Source organism: Thermobia domestica, chromosome 9 (genome assembly GCF_964235325.1).
Source record: "Thermobia domestica chromosome 9, izTheDome1.hap1.1, whole genome shotgun sequence".
NCBI classification, from domain to species: domain Eukaryota; kingdom Metazoa; phylum Arthropoda; class Insecta; order Zygentoma; family Lepismatidae; genus Thermobia; species Thermobia domestica.
Genome location: NC_137462.1, coordinates 173,773,178 through 173,790,471, shown reverse-complemented (window position 1 = coordinate 173,790,471; position 17,294 = coordinate 173,773,178). Strand labels below are relative to the sequence as shown.

Sequence of the window (17,294 nt, the reverse complement as noted above, 5' to 3'; positions counted from 1 at the left end):
TTTAAAGAATCCTCTGTGGACAACAGTAATAACATGCTGTGATATAAAAATTAATCCAACTTTGAAATCATACTATAGTAATAGAATGCAATTTTCTATCTGATTGTACATAAATTACCAGATAAATTCCCATTTTGGGAATCTTCCCGGGAATATTCCCAGGTAATATTCCCGAAAAATATCTTCCCGGGAATTTACCCATCACTAGCTATAGCCCTCCCCCCTTGACGCTCAGGTATACACTGGATAAAATGGACTTCAATCCTGTTTTACGCTGGATAAAGCGGCAAACTATAGTTTAGCCCATCCCTTGATCATGTCCTGAATCCGTCACTATATATATATATATATATATATATATATATATATATATATATATATATATATATATATATATATATATATTGGGTGTATTGCTGATGGCAATGATATAGAGTTTATGTATTATTTTATGCACAGTGGATGAAGAGGAGATAGAGATGAGTCTTTCTGTATATATATATTGCTGACATACATGTATTCATCTAGCGAACAGTTGATCTCTCTCGCCGTGGTTAGTTCAGACTATAAACATAAAAATCAACGCCAATACCGAAGAATCAACAACACTATATAGAAGAATGCATATATGTAGATATATACATACATGTGCATTGTATGCTAACGTAGTGAAAATTCCTCGAGCTTCCTTCTCTATTATCTACCTTTTCCACTATCATCCATGAAACGATAACATGCTCCTTTGGATTTTAACAAAGTGAGAGGTTTTATCGGCCAATTGCATCTTCTATGGGTTCTACATCGATGCACGCTGTTAATGGCTAATAATCCTTGTTTGTTATACACTTAAAAGAATAAACAAAGAAAAATAATTTTCAAGACGGAACCATACGATTTTACACCCTTCTCTTCGAGACAGTAATATAAAATCTTTTATCCAAAAAAGATTTTCTTCATCCTATTTTAACAATTAATGTTCAATAATAATAAGAACAATGTTGAGAAAAATTGGTTTATTTTATTTTAACGTCCCACGATTATGCTCCGAGACGTTATGAAGATAATGGACCAAATTGTGAAATGAACAAAGTGGTAGGAAACGTTAGAACCCCGAGAAAATTCGCCATCACAAAATCTCTGCGCAAGAGCTGGAATCGAGTCAAAAACCCCACGCGTCGTCCCCGATAAAATTAATCGTATTTTTAAAAACAATAGTCCCAATATTTGAGCAGTCATTTGTTCATTCGAATAATTTTGGAACAATAAATCGATATTTGAATTAATATCCGAGGACTTTTTTTTAATATACAATGTTTGTTTTAAAGTAATTTTCCAAGATTAATTCGATATTTGAATAATTAGTATAATAATAATGTGTTCCTCGAAATTTTTTTAACAACAACTTGTGTTTCTGAATATATGTTCAGACAATTATTCGTTATTCGCATAATAATTTGAACAATAACTGGTTATTGGAAAGTAGGCACCCCGGACAAAAAATTACGAAGTACGTACTTTATTGGTCAAGACCGTGTTACATCCCCACTGGCTCGGATAACAGCTTTGATTTTGTTTGGCATACTGTCAATATGAGATCGGATAACATTCACGTCCAGTTTGGTCCATTCCTGGAACAATTGGGCACGTGGAGCGGCCAACGTGGGGATGTCGCTGTCTCTTCACTGCCCGTTTCAACATGTCCCAAATTTTCTCGATCACGTTGAGATCAGGGGAATTTTCGGGCCAGGATAGATGTGGGATGTCTACCTGATGATCAGCAAACCAATCCTGCACAATCCTGGCTCGGTGAACGGTGCAGTTGTCGTCTTGTAATTGCAGCTCAGGGATGTGGGCATCTTGCAGAAACTGGCCGAATGGCACCACCTCATTATCCAGAATAGTCACGTAATCCGCAGCTGTCATGCAGTTGCTCATCTCTATAAAGGGCCCACAACAGCACTGGAAGAAATACATCCCCAAAACATGACACTACCACTCCCCTTCTGCACAACCCGTTGCGCACGCTCTGCTTTGTAGGCTTCTTTGGTCCGTCGCATCACCCTGGCCCGGCCGTCATTGGAATAGAGGCAGAACCGGGACTCGTCGGACCAGATGATGCGTCGAAACCGTTCAGTAGTCCAGTGGCGGTGTTTTTCGCCCATATCAGGCGCTTTTTCTTCAGTGTGGCAGTCAGCCTGGGGCGTACCCGGGTAACGCGACTAAATATGCCTATACCATGCAGTTTTCGGTGCAGCGTTTGTTAGGTCCTGCAGCAGTTCCTGTCGACGTTGAGAGGTCGCTAATCTCCACAGACGTCGACGGTCGCGCTCGGCCATAATGGGTTTTCGGCTACAGTTGCTCCGCGAGGATTGCTTGCTGCCCGACGCCCTCCACTGTGCATGGACAGCATTGACCGTGGACTTGGACACGCCAACAAACTGAGACACCTCCTGCAGGGAATGTCCATGCTCACGCCCAAACACAATAGCTTCTTTTTGCCACTCGGTCACATCTTTCCTTGGGCCCATGGTTCACCCTGCAATGAAAGCATATCGCATCACTATACACGTCGTACCAGCGTGACAGTGTCAACAATAACATACAAGACATTAATTTGCGGTAGCGACAGGCATATTGCTATATCAGGTCTGTTGTCTTATGGCCTAGCGAATGCTCCCATTTCGTATTTTTTTGGTCCGGGGTGCTTATTATTTATAATAATTTGTTATTTTTAAAAACAAACTAGATAATAATTCCTTATTCGAATAGTACACAATCTAATAGTGGCTTTAACAATGATACATGGAAAATTATTATTCCAGTAATAATGCGGTGTCCAACATTGATTGATTATTCAGAAGATTTTAGCACAATAATTGGTTTTATAATTGCTAACAATAATTTGTTATCTGAATAAGTACTCCAGAAATTATTACAAAATATTTTGAATAATTATTCGTCTTTTGAATATTTTTCCAACAATAATTAGATATGCGAAATAGTTATTAAAACAATAATTGGTTATTAGAAAAGCTTTAGAAAAGTAATTTGTTTTCTAACAATAATTTTGAAATAATAATTCCTTATTGGAATAATAATTTGAACAATAATAGTATATTCAGATGCTTTCAGAAGTACAATATTCGTAATTATTTGTACAATAATTGATTATTCGAAAATTTTCAGAATAATTCTAATTTTAAAATAATTTTCCAACAACAGTTTGTCAAACAATAATTAGCTATTTAAAATTTTCAGAATAATTGTTTTCAAAATAATTTTCCAATAATAGTTCGTTATCCAAATAATAATTGCAACAAGAAATGATTACTGAATATTTATTTGAACAATAATTCGTTTGTTACTTTGTAATTATTCCAATAATAATTTGCTATTTGAATAATTATTTGTTCAGTAAATTTTTTATTTGAAAGTTCTTAATTAGAAGAGTAATTAGTTTTTAATCAATTTTCCAATATTGTTTCGTAGTGGAATAATTATGAACATTAAATTACTACTCGAATTGTTGTTTCATCGCTTCAAATAACTAATCCAATAATTTTGCGTTTTTCAAGTAATCATTCAAATATTAATTTAGTTCTGAAAATAATATTGCCGCGTAATTATTTCATTTAACCCTTAAATGCATGATTTTTATTTTTTTGAAAAAATGACATGAGTAGAATTTAATGTAAATTATAGGAAAAGAAATTTAAAACCCTAGGACCAAAACTTAGATTAATAATTTATTATTAACTGTTTGTAGCTATTTAGCTATATAATGCAATTTACACTTCAAACCCGTGGCAAAATATCTACTTTGTGGTTAGCGTCTGTTTTTAGTTTTAGTAATATTAAATGTTAAAAACTTCTTTTACATATTCACAGGTATTAGAAATGTATATATTGCACTATAAAATAACTAAAAGGTAGGACATAATTATTACTTCACAAAAAAAGGTTTGTAATGAAAGAAAACTCAGTTGTTTAGAGGCCTAGGGACGTTTTCTTGTAACACTTGCAAAAACGGAATGTATACAAGCTGCGACAAAATGCACTTACGAAAAAAAAAAAACTATTGTGAGATTTATACGCAAGAACTAAGTATATAGTTTATCAGCTACACGTGCATTGGAGGGTTAAACATTTCAATAACTAATATTCAGAGCATTTGTTGTTTAAGTATGTAAATTTGAGATTATTACAATTTTAACAAAACTTAATATAACCAAAGAGTTCAAACATCAATTCAAATTAGTCAAAGAAGAACAAATTAGAGGCATACCTTGGTTAACGCGGTTTTTATCATTGCACATGAAGAGTGTTATTTTATATTATATATATATATATATATATATATATATATATATATATATATATATATAGATAGATAGATAGATAGATAGATAGATAGATAGATATACAGGGTGGGATCCAGGATTTTCTGAGGGGGGAGCACCATAATTACCAAAATAACCAGTCTCATTGAAACTTCAGTGACATGTGACAATTTTCTTTACACCTGATAACGCTGATACATAGAATGCTAGGGGGGAGTATTTTAAAAAGGGTCGCAAGTGATATGCAGGCAAAATTGTTCTCTACTTCTGGCTTTTGTTTTCTTCCCTACATGACAAATGTCATATTGCTTTGCATGGTGAATCCTTTTCTTTGAACTTTCAGAAAATCTACTTAAACTATTGCTTATGCAAAACTCCTCTTTCTTTTAAATCCTAAACGGAAACATGACGGAAGAAAGTTTCGGAAAGTGTTGCTATTTTCACTGCCAGCTTCTCATTTTAGATAGTGTATATTTACAATGAAGTGGGGGAGGGTGCATCCCCTAAATCCGTCCGTGTACATATATATTGAAGTAATTAATATTGATATTGAAGTTAGTAGGTGTTCAAAACGTATTGAAATCAGGTGTAAACAATTGCGCCATGAAGATGAGTAAACTGCATTACATTTTGCAATTTTGTTTCGGCAAGTGGTACACAGGCCCGTGAAGAAATTTGTGTTGTGTATGGGCAAGATACGTTATCGAAAGCAACAACCAAAAGATGATTCAGTCGCTTTCGTTCTGGAAATGAGGATGTTCCAGATGCTTCTTGCAATGGGCGATCCATAATAATAATAACGCTAACAATAATATATTTTTTTCATATTGCACATAATTACGGCCAAGTGAAGTTGATGATATCTCTGATAGGTGATTTAGTTGCTTGAAGTTTAGCATCCATTTTCAGCATTGACGCTACGTGAGACGTGCACCTGTAGTTTTAGGTGGGAATCTGAACTACCGTAATGTGTTAAAATTTCAAGAATCTCCTACCGGGATCTCGTGCACTAGACCAACAGGGAGGACTCGGATAGCTAATATCACTTGGATAGCAAAATTAATGTTTTGGGAAGTAATGATCATAAATATTGTTTACAGATAGTAAGGTATGATTTGACATTTCAAAGTATACTATCATAATAGTTTAAAATAATTTCATTTTATATAATACACTTTTACACTCATCAACTTAAATTAGTAGCTTTTCTGGTAAAAATATCTAGAAAAATTGGACTCTTGAAACGTGAGATCAAATCATAGTTAATATGTACAATAATCTTCACCCTTTGTTTAGCCAATAACGAAGAGTACAGCCAACACATGAAGAGAATTAATTATATCAACTAAGAGAAGCGGTTATTTTCCTTGTGGTGCGGAGAGTTGTCGACAAGCGGATAACGATAAGGAGAGCAAGGTGCTTACAAGAAGCAGAAAAGAAGGAGCTGAACACAGCAATCAAGGAGTGGAGTGATGGAAGTGTAAACGGGGCTCTAAAATAGGCTGTCTTGATGAGGCGCAAAAGATACACTTTACAACGTTTTCATGAAGGATCTGCTTCTTGAAACTCCACGGCTGCTGTCCCCAGACGAGGAATAATAAATACAGAGTTTGACTTCTGTTTAAAGAAGAGCCCGGCTTAAAATATTGTTGTGTACTTCCTCTCCCGGTTGCCTCAGATTTATTACACCGGACTGTATGTTTAGTCGAACCGTAGTTGCTTATAATAACGTTTTACTAGAAAGCTGGGTTGGAGCATTGATGGTATCATGATTTGGATTTGCGGCGAAGAGTGGCAAAAGACACGGCGCTTACATTGTCACGACGTAGTACATGTTCAGGCTGGTTGCCTCTCAACCCTCTCCAAACAAACTATAAGCAACAGCTCATATGTTCCACACCTTTTTCCCTTTGATCTCTCGATGGACTCAGCTGAAAACAGTTGGAGAATGACGACTCGCCTTCTTCAAGTTGATTATTACTACGTAGAAGGGTGTTGACATTCACTGCTCCAGCTTCTGATATTAATAGCGTTGGCTTTAAAGAATACCAGAAATTTTCTCTCTATTAGAGTTTGACGTTTGCTGTATGGGATAATCTGCTATTGAAGACTTAATATATCCTCTCTTTTATTAAAAGAGAAAAGAAACTAACAGATTACACTACTTCCCTGAATAAAAACGTAAATCTCACTTTCAGAATAAGTAAACGGGATCAAATTTTAGTGTTAAAGCGGGTGTTTTAGAAAGCGCAGAATTGTTTGGTGTTACATGATTTTTGCATCAATAGGCACTAAGCAACCTGCAATTCATGTTCTTAAAATGGTAACATGCACACACCATAACAACGTAAATGAGAAAATGATTATCATTAAAGTAGGAAACAGTGTTAAACAACGTAATTCTGTAATCCAGGCGAGATAGGTGGTAGGAAACGGACCACACTGCGAAGGTTGATGTCTTATGATCAGGGTCCGGATTTTGTTGACCTAAAATTTTCTAAAATGTGACCTATAAAATGACACTAAAATTCCTGAAAAATGACCCTAAAATTCACAAAAATTGACCTTAAAACGTGCATTTTATTAAAACGTTTATTTCGTTAAACATTAACATTTTTTATATATCTATTGGATTTTAATTACCATTTCTTATTCATTTCCAAAAGTTTTGTTTCAGTTAGTTGTAGTCTATTGATTAGTCCATTGTACGGTATTGTACGTACTGAAAACGTCAATTCACTCCCGAATTGAAACTAGGAAATACACTTAAAGAATAGATGTTCGCAAGTGTAGACTATATACATGAGAATAATAGATAAAAACCCCGTTTAAAATCTTTGTACGTCTTCTAATCCATTTTTAGTTATTCACATGATCACATCCTTTGTGGTCAATAATCCAAAACCATCTGTTTGGCCACCTACGAACTCCTACTCCTACTCAACCAGCTAAAGCTTAGTGTTCATTAGCTTTTTAGGAATGCAGTTTTTCCACTCCAATAGTCAGGAAGCAGGAAAAGAGGTAACTTCGTATTTTTCAAATCTGTAAACAGTGTTCGTTTTAAGATTTCCTTATGTAGAAGGAAAAACTAAAATGACCATATGTGACCTGAAAGTTACCTTAAAATATTAAAAAATGACCTGAAACTTCAAAACAGAAAAAGTGACCAAAAGTTGACCCTAAAACAATATATTTTAGAACCTTGAGTTGAAGGATAACGTTTTTATTTGAAGTTGCCTTGTCCTATGCGTAACAGAAAAAGGTTGACTTGTCAAGAAGATCCGGGCCCTGCTTATGATAGTCTGTGCATCCGTCTACTGCTCCGAATTGTAGCCCTAGTCGTAGTTTTGAGCCTACGTTAGTAGTAGTAGTTTCTGTTCTTCATAACCTCGGTGTCACAGAAGGATATAAAACGACAGAAGCTCAACTTAACAAACTTAGTATTTTAGAATCACATCGGAACAATTATTCAAACTGTTATTTTTAACAATTTTCTCCATTACTCGAACAATTATTCGTTTATTACGGATGATATATATTAGAAAACATTAATCAAAGAATTGTTAGTAGTTTGAATAATATTTTCAATAATTACCTCGTTATTTGAATAACCGTTCATTTATTCAAATCATTATTTTGTATAAAGTTTCTGGTAACAGTACTCGAAGTAATATTGTCGAATTCTCGAACATGAAATTATTTGGATTCTATCAGTACAACTGAGAATGATTAGTTAAATTTTATTTCACATACAATAGGCTCATACGCTCATATATACACATAACTTTCATATTGAGAATGCCCTTCGTAACCAATGTGCTCGCTTTCTCTGCACGTGATCCTGGTACATAAAATAAGGCAAGATGAGAAATAAGGCTTTCTCATCTCGTCTCGTAAATTTTGAAAACGTCTCGTCTCGTTTTGCAAATTTATGTACAAAATTTATGCTCTGATTTTCTTCTTAATTTTATCTAGAAGTTATCAGAATGCTTGCGCATCAAAAGAGATTAACGAAGGATATGAAGATGTAATATAACAACATTCAAACCATATTTATAATTGGAGAATATTGAGTAATAACTAACGTATCTTTAAACGTTTACAAGTGCTCTTCATTACGTTTGTATAATAATTATATCAATTTATAGTTTTTATATTATGAATCTTATAACACTTAAACGGTGTTTGAGATCTAAAACTTGACTGAATTACTATTGCCCATGAGAATTGAGAAATTTCTCGCCTTGCCTTGCCTCGAATTTGAAAATGCATTTCTCATCTCGAGGGCAATACTACATCCCGGGTTCGACCCTCCCAGTTGACGAATGCTTGCATCAGATAAAAGCCGATTATCTGATGCACTGGCGTCTCTGGCATGTAAAATTTGGGGAGGACATCGAAGAAAGTGATTAAAATGGTTCTACCTAGCCCAACATATTTAATATTTTGTACTTCAAAATACTGGGGGGACGCGACCCCATCGCCCCCCCCCCGCCAGAGACGCCTATGATCTGATGACACTTTAATCATTAAGTAACGTCTACTATATAGTCTTGGTGTAGAAGTAAAACATTTAACTCTAAAACAACCAATTATTTTTTCTGATCTGTGTTTATTTTCTTATTACAGATTGTATTCTTAAATAAATTAACTTCAAGCCTCTAATGTTTTTCTAACATGTTTTTCTTTATCTTGTAATGGTTTTAACCGTGCCCTCAGTCTTGAAACTTTAATTTAATTCATTTTCTGACGCCATATAATGATGAAATTTTACGCAGCAACATAAATCGTGTGACAACACAATATCCCATTGTTACTCTCATATATTTCAATATATTTATATACTTTTAAGTTAGATGACTTAATTTCAAGCTATGGAATCAATTTTACTCCTGCGTAAAACGGATTATCTAATACACAGGGCTTAATATTCACAAAATTTGAGATATGCACGATTTTTCATAACACATTTGAAACAAATATTATTTTAAAAATATGTTTCCTTTTTAAAAAAAAACGAAAAATATATATATATATATAAATATTTTTAAAAACTCAACGTAGCAAAACTCAAAATGTACTAAAATGTAAAAATACAATAAAATATTTTAAAAAGAGACTTTTTAAAAAACTAATAAAGCAACGAATCGTACTAAAAGTAAAAAACTAATTCTGTTTTCAAGAAAATTAAAAAAAAATCTATTTATGCAGACTAAAAAAGAAAACATGTGGAGAGCTCTCACATACAATCACTTAATTTACATGAGAATTGAAGAGTTTATAAATTAATTGTGTATAAAAACACTCCCCATGCTTTTCTTTTGGTCATGCATAAATAGATTTTTTTTAAAAAAAATAATTTTCTTGAAAACAAATTTTTCTTTTTTACTTTTAAGTACGATTTATTTTATATTAATTATTTTTTAAAACAGAAAGTATCTTTTAAAAATGTTTTCCTATTTTCAAATTAAGGTTACAGTTCAGAAATTCTTAATTTCTGTAATTCCGGAGTTCTCGAAATTTAAAAAAAAAAAATGAATTTCTAAATTTTAAAGACACAGCCATTGAAGATACATCGAGAAACATACTAAACATATGAGAAAAACTGCCAAATACGTTCGTTGAAAACTATAACAAATCAAGCGTGAGTTTAAAATTCAGATTGTAATGTAATGTATACACCATTCCATGTTACAGAATTTGGACTAATGTGAAACAGTGGGCTGCGCAAATGGCAAGCTTTCGTAAATACAAAACTATTGAACATTTCCAACAACTACATTTATATTCTATATTGCGTACAACTTTCAAAATATGATAAGCAAATATACATTAGAAATACTGTACGTATTCATATAATAAAACAAAAATTTCCTACTCTTTTACTATTATAAATATAAACTACAACATAAATATGTCTTTCCTAGTTTGGAGAAAGAATAAAACAAAGTTTCCAATAAAGCTTTAAAAATAAAACTGTTAACTTAGAAACTTTGATACTGTTGTTGAAGAAGCAGATCATGATCAAGTGTAACTTACGTACAATTAGTGCAAAACTGTAGCAATCTCAATGAACATTTACAAAAATGTTTAAATCGTCAATTATGTAGAGATCACCCTAATGCGTCAGAAAATTACTAAGAGTAGGCTCGGACTTTGAAGTCGATTTGATTATTTGCCCGTTATTTTAGATAGATATTTTAGAGAGACATCATAGTTTCATCAAAATGTATGCCATGCAAAGAATTTTCAACAGATAATTTAGATGATCTCGCTTTCTTTTTTTTCTTTTTTTTTATGAGTTGTTCCTTCTATTTCTTCTAGTTATGTCTCTAGCTACGGTAGAATTCACTACAGTAATGAGTTTTCGAGAAAATTGTACATGAATTTGATGTATCACTTGCACCTATTCCCATTCGAAAAACAGAAAGTTGAATCCTATATGGCGGATCCAAGATGGCCGCCGGCATGGGTAACATATGTCAGAGAAGCAGTACTTGATCTAATTTGTTTTGCATATGCCAACATTCATGTCAAGTTATATCTAAAGAAACTAAAAACAATTTTGTGTCCGAGCTTCATAGTAGTGTATGATTGAATTCCGGATATATGAAGGACCGTAAATATGCAAGTTACCCGTATGGACCGCTAAAATTAGTACAATGCACATTGGGTCATGGAGAACTTTGCATTTGAATCTATTTTACACGAATCCCGAGGGGGGCACTTCGCGAATGTACCTTGTTAGATTAATGGGTTACAAGTCTCGTCATTAGGGTTGCCAACTCTGGAAAATAAAAGAACTGGAACCCCCTCAAAATTCCCTATGATATAGATCTAAGTGTGAAGTATCTGTGTTCGGACTCATCCATGGGAAGGAAATGTATTATCGTGAATAAAAGTGCATTAACACTTGTATTCTGCATATCTTTTGTACATTCACTAATGAGCTTAATAGATATATTTTGCTATAAACAAGAAACTGAAATCGGTATTGATCACTTTATTGTATTTACCAGTAACTACCATTCTTTAAAATTATCGAAACAGATGAACAAAAGTATATTAATCCTTACGTGACAATTTTGGATTTGGAAAATGAAATTTATCCTTTAAACTTTACTTCAACTACATGAAATTGCTTTAAGAAGTCCTTTTTCACTCTCAATAAATGTATAAATTCCTTACAAGTAAATTTAAAATTTTCCCTGATACAGTCCCTGTCATCCCTTTAAAATTATCTAAACAAATGAACACAATATATTAATCGTTGATAGATGGTGAAAGGTGACAGTTTTGGATTTACAGAATGAAAGTTACTTTTTAAATCTATACTTCGAATTAGATGCAAATTTGAAAAAAAAAAAACGGTCATAAGCAGTTTGTACCGGCCATCGGCTTTAATCAAAATAACAACAATTCCGGCCAGGCCGGTGAAAAGCCAGCCAGTTGGCGAGCCCACTCGTCATTTTGAGAACAATTAGTTTATATTTCACTAAAATTCTGTTGATACTCATAGACCTTTGTTTGTTCTTTCTTTGTATGTTATAGAAAGAGTTATTGAAACGAGCAGATTAACAAGAACTTAAATTGCAAATATTTTTTTCTAACAGATTTCAGATTTCTATATAGCACGTTCTCATATAGCCTCGCTGCTGAACGGGACGTTAAACTCAAATCTATATAGCACGTAGAAGTTTCATATCTTCTGTTTCAGCTTATTGTCAGCTGTTCATTTACGAATTTTCTCCGAATTTCCTAGATTCAATACTTCCGAAATTATGAAACTTTAAGACTATCTAATTAAAGGATTATCATATTATGATGTTCTCGAATTCCGAAGTTTTGATATTCCAAGTTCAAGAATCTCGCGAGTCTGGAATTTTGGAATGACTGGAACTATAATTCTATTTCTGGAACTAAAGTTTTTGATCCCATAATTCCAGCATAAAGAATATTTCCAATTTACTGATAATTTTAAAAAGTGATAATTACGATTTTCTTGAAAACGGCTTTATCAATTTTTTTATTCAAACTTCATACATTTTTATTATCAATTCTCTCACTTTTGAAAAAGGGAACGGTAATTTACTGAAGGGAGTAGATTTTCTAACGATCACTTTTTTTTTTTTTTTTTTTTTTGAACACAAGATCCACTATGTTTTACTGTACTTATAAAAACATGTATAAAGTAAAGATGATATTATTCACTACTTACGGAAAACAAGTTAACAAAGATAGATTTTGTAAAAATCTTGATATTAAGAAATTAATTTCATTTAGTTGTTAACTTCAATCTAAAAACTAGTTTCAATTGTTAGTTGTTAGTCTAAAAACTAGTTTCTGGAATGATCCAAAAATGGATCAAATGCTATCTCGGCGAAGAATTTTTGGATCATTCCAAAGATTACGATCTTGGGTTCTGGCCAATAACATATTTAGTTATTTAATACACTATATTGTGTATACCATAAAGCACAAATGACGTAATAAATTATTTAAAATGAATGCTAACTAATAAAACTATAATGAAAGGCACAAAACATAAAATTGTAAGTCACAATTTATTTATTTCAATTGAGTTCAACATTACATACGTAATTTAAGTACAGTATATGCGTGTTCCTATGTGTAATTTATTGTTGAGAAAGTATAGCATATAACCTATCGCAGTGTTCTCAACCTAATTGCTATCACGACCCCATTTTATCACATTCTCTTCCCAGCAAGCCCCTTATACTCGTAATTTATGGTTTGTTACAAGCTTCTGTGGGATTTTTAATATACCTATTGCGGAGATACAGGAGAACTTCCTAAAAGCGCACGGATTGGTGAGTTCATTCGTATTACAAATATCAAATCCGATTTGTCATACTGTTTCAAAATGGAGACCTTTGAAAATTTTAAAACTTTATAACTCCCTTAATTTTGGGTCATATGATAAAAAAATAAAATGATTTCCAATTTTGGTTTAAAAAAACTTGGACAGTTGTTTTAAAAAGTTGAATATTCTAATGACTTGATTCCCAGCGGGAGATCATGTGGTTCAGATTCCACGTTAATCAGTAGATCCCATCTCATATAGCCTCGCTGCTGAAAGGCTCGTTAAACTCAAAATCAACTCAACTCAACTGTAATGACTTACTAATGTGCGTCATAAAGATTGAAAACGACATTGCCGCACTAGGGAAATCACATCATGCTCATTTGTATTTTTCTGCTATTTCAATATGCAGTTCTCATTAGTTTCATTTCGTACCTGTTGCATTTAAATTGATTTTTAAAGAACTCTGCTCCTGTTGAAAATGTTTAGTAGACCTATTTTTTATTGTTCTTAACAGTATGTATAAAAATAAAAAATATGCCCATCAGAACAAAATTCAAAATAATATTTAAAAATATTTTCCGGTATTAGATTCTCTACCGCTTAGCTTCGCGACCCCCAGGTTGAGAAACCCTGACGTATGGTATCAAAACTTATTACCAAACTTATTATATAATGTTAAAAAATTCCATGCTCTCAAGATAGAAAGAAAATTTATGAGTCCGAAAGTGTACGTGCATGTTGCAAACATTTTTATTAAATTGACATTCTGGTAATTGTGGCTTGGTATTTTTCTCTCATTAAGAACACGTAGTTGTGTCATATAACATTTAATAATAATAATAATAGCAATCCTAGTTAGCGCTAAGTAGGCTTTGTAGTGGAGAAATGCAGTATACATTGGTTTTCTTGGGGTTTTCCTGTTTTTCATACGTTTTCATCTCATCATTTTCATTCATTAACATCATTACTATTTTCCTCAGCCCTAGTGCATAATCGTGAAACATAAAAGTAGAAATTTTATTTCAATAATAATAATAATAATAATAATAATAATAATAATAATAATAATAATAATAATAATAATAATAATAATAATTGCTTGTTTCTGGTGATATGCATCATTGTGCAGTACCAGCTCCTTTTTCTGAAGTTTTTAAGAGTAAGATTACTGTAGGTTATTATTATTATTATTATTATTATTATTATTATTATTATTATTATCATTATTATTATTATTATTATTATTACTGTAAAATGAATTTTTCAACTTAAAGCCATTTGAAGACTAGAACAAGATATGTATTTAAAAAAGTAATACGATCAATAGCTAGTAGCACATGATAATTTATCAACTTGTTTAGATTTTGACACAAAACTTCACAGCCAATCTGAACGTGTATAGTAACTTAATCATGATGAGTACCAGCACTTGCTTTTAAAAAAAGCATTCATTTTATTAGCAATTTGTTTTGGGGAGACCAATAAGTGGACTCTAAAAAGTGCGGTTTTTGTGAATTTTGTGTTTGATTTTTGTGAATTTAAAACAGTAAGTGTCATCTCTGTATGGCGCGTTCTTTGTCTCCCTTTTTACTTGTGACTCTCTTTCATACTAATGTTTGTTGTTCAAAGAATGCTAGAACAAATAAAGAAAAAAATGTTACAGTAATTTATGAATTAGTTATTATTTTTACAATAGAATGTACTGAAGCGAATTATTATTGAAATCGATCTTTGGTAGATGGTAGGTCTTCCTAATTAATATTAAAACATCTTAATGTTATGTTGTTAAGAATTTTATATATATATTAATAGTATATAAGTTGCAGGTATAGTTCAGATACAATATCAAATCATCGCTAACAACTAAATTGCTTCTTGATCTTTGTTTCCATCTTTTTTTTTTCATGTTTACAAGATCAGAGTTTAATTCTTTTCCTCCTCTCTCTTCTATCCTGAGCGTCCTATATATTCCATCCCCTCTCCTAACACCGACTAGTATCTTGTGCTTCCATCATCTCATCTTGGGTCTTCTTCCTCTTTCTTCTTCTTGTTACTTCAAACTTTGAAATTCTCTTTTGCACATAGTCATCGTTTCTTCGTTATGTCCCAGCTATCCCAGCCTCGATATTTGAAAGCTTACTCAAGGGTCCCACCTTAACAGTGTCTAGTGTCTCTTATATAATTGTTCCTTATTCTACCCTTCGTCATCAAACCATGCATCTACCTTAACATTCTCCTCTCTGACAATTCTGTCATCTTTTCCTGGGTACTTGTGATTGCCTAGGTTTTACTAAAGCTTAGCTCACGAATCTCTGCCGCGATTGACGCCAACGAAGAATTAGAATCGCGGCAGAGATTCATGCACTAAGCTTTACTTGCCGGCCGTTTACCAATTTATATATACACGGCATTTTACCCTATAACTTACTTTCTTGTCACACAGCACTCCACTCATCCTTCTTCAGTTAAGTAAGCTAGATTTTATTCTATGTTGGGTTTCTATATGCAATCCTCCATCCTGGTCGAGGTACGATCCAAGATACTTAAATTTTGAGGCCTCTATCCAGTAGTCGTAAGAAGCTTCCTTCTTTTTTGTTGACTGCTATTAAAGAACCATTACATTGTTTAAGGAAACATTACATTGTATGTTATGGTTGTTAACTAAACAATATAGTCATCTTATTTTTCTTTTTTAATTATCCATAGTAACGGAATTCTTATATAACACCGTATTATAACTACTGTAATAGACAAGATTTAAAAAAAAAAAACATGTAGACCATTAAAAATACAATAAAATACACAATATCAGAAAATACTATCGATGAGACGGCGTAATAGTCTATGGAAAACTGAAGAAGAAAAATACTTACTTGGCAATAGTCTGATTTTTTTCAAAGATGGCAACTGTAAGAAATTAGATGTGTCTCGACTCGAGTAAATGTGTTTCGATCTTCCAACGTGTAACATGCTTTTACTGTATCTTAATTTATAACAAAATGTGTTTTTCAATATGTAGATGGTTATCAAAATAATGGAAACATCTGTTTGTAATACGTAAGATGTGTAAGACAGTAAGATTAACGATATATGCACAGCTAAGTACTTGTAACAATGTATGGAAAAGAAGCGTCAATAACAAAGATTGTCATGCGTTGAAAAAAGCATTATCAACTAGAATTACAGAACAAATGCCTACATAAGTGACTGTAGAACTTAATCAGCACCTAGAACAGCCCACTGCGACAATCACAGTCGGGTCTGGCTTGTATAATCTGGAAACCTGCTCTTAGATTGCAATTCCCAAACCGTTCATTATCTCCAACTGGCAACAACGGTTTAACAAGAGAACACTAACAGTAGACTATCGATGATTGAAACCACGTAACTTGGTCCGTTAAGTTTACTTGCACATTATTTCCAACGTTAGACCTTGTTTACGTGTGGTGAACGCTCAATAAGCTTATACTCCAAATTATCTGTTTGGCACAATGGAACATGGTGCCAGCTCTGTTGTGCTGTTGATTTTGATTTCCTTGCAATACCTTGGATCGTGTAATGGCCCTTTTTTCTGCTTATAAGTAATTCCTAAATATTCTTTATACTTAAGGATATGTAATGCATGAAAATATTAATTTATTGTGATACAATAAACATAATAAAAGGGGTGAAAGGACTTCTTCGTTAAACTTAACCTGATTACTCTCTATAATTTAAGGTTTTGTGTTATTAATGTAACTTTAAATTCTTATGCACATGTCTTTGGTTTTCTTTTCATGTAGAATTCTCAGTGGCAGCGTTGACTGCCACGTGTTCTCGCTCGACGTCGGATCCATTGGTGCCAATTCCTGGGATGCCAGCGCCAACTGTGCCTTGTTCCGAATGTGTCAGCTCTCTCATTCGATGCTGCAAATTTCCGACAGCCGTTTCTTCGACTGACAGTGTCTACAGCTCATCTTACTCATCGTACTATGCGCCACTGCATGCAGCTCAACCCATTTTACCCTACTCAAACAGTAAGTTGTCTAGCTCTTCAGTCCTTTTTCTGTTGTCACTGTACTATAAATTGTAAAAATTATGTTAGGCTAAGATCAGGCTAAGACTATGACAGATTTATAGCATTGAAA

General features: G+C 33.0%; 1 protein-coding gene across 1 annotated transcript in view; it reads left to right on the top strand.

The window, feature by feature from the left end:
* H2.0 (Homeodomain protein 2.0) overlaps positions 1 to 17,294 on the top strand; it is a 171,649-nt gene that overhangs the window by 63,208 nt on the left and 91,147 nt on the right. Inside the window, exon 2 of the mRNA XM_081772213.1 lies at positions 16,950 to 17,183. Coding sequence (XP_081628339.1) covers positions 16,950 to 17,183 — 234 coding nt within the window. The remainder of the gene's footprint in view (positions 1 to 16,949; positions 17,184 to 17,294) is intronic.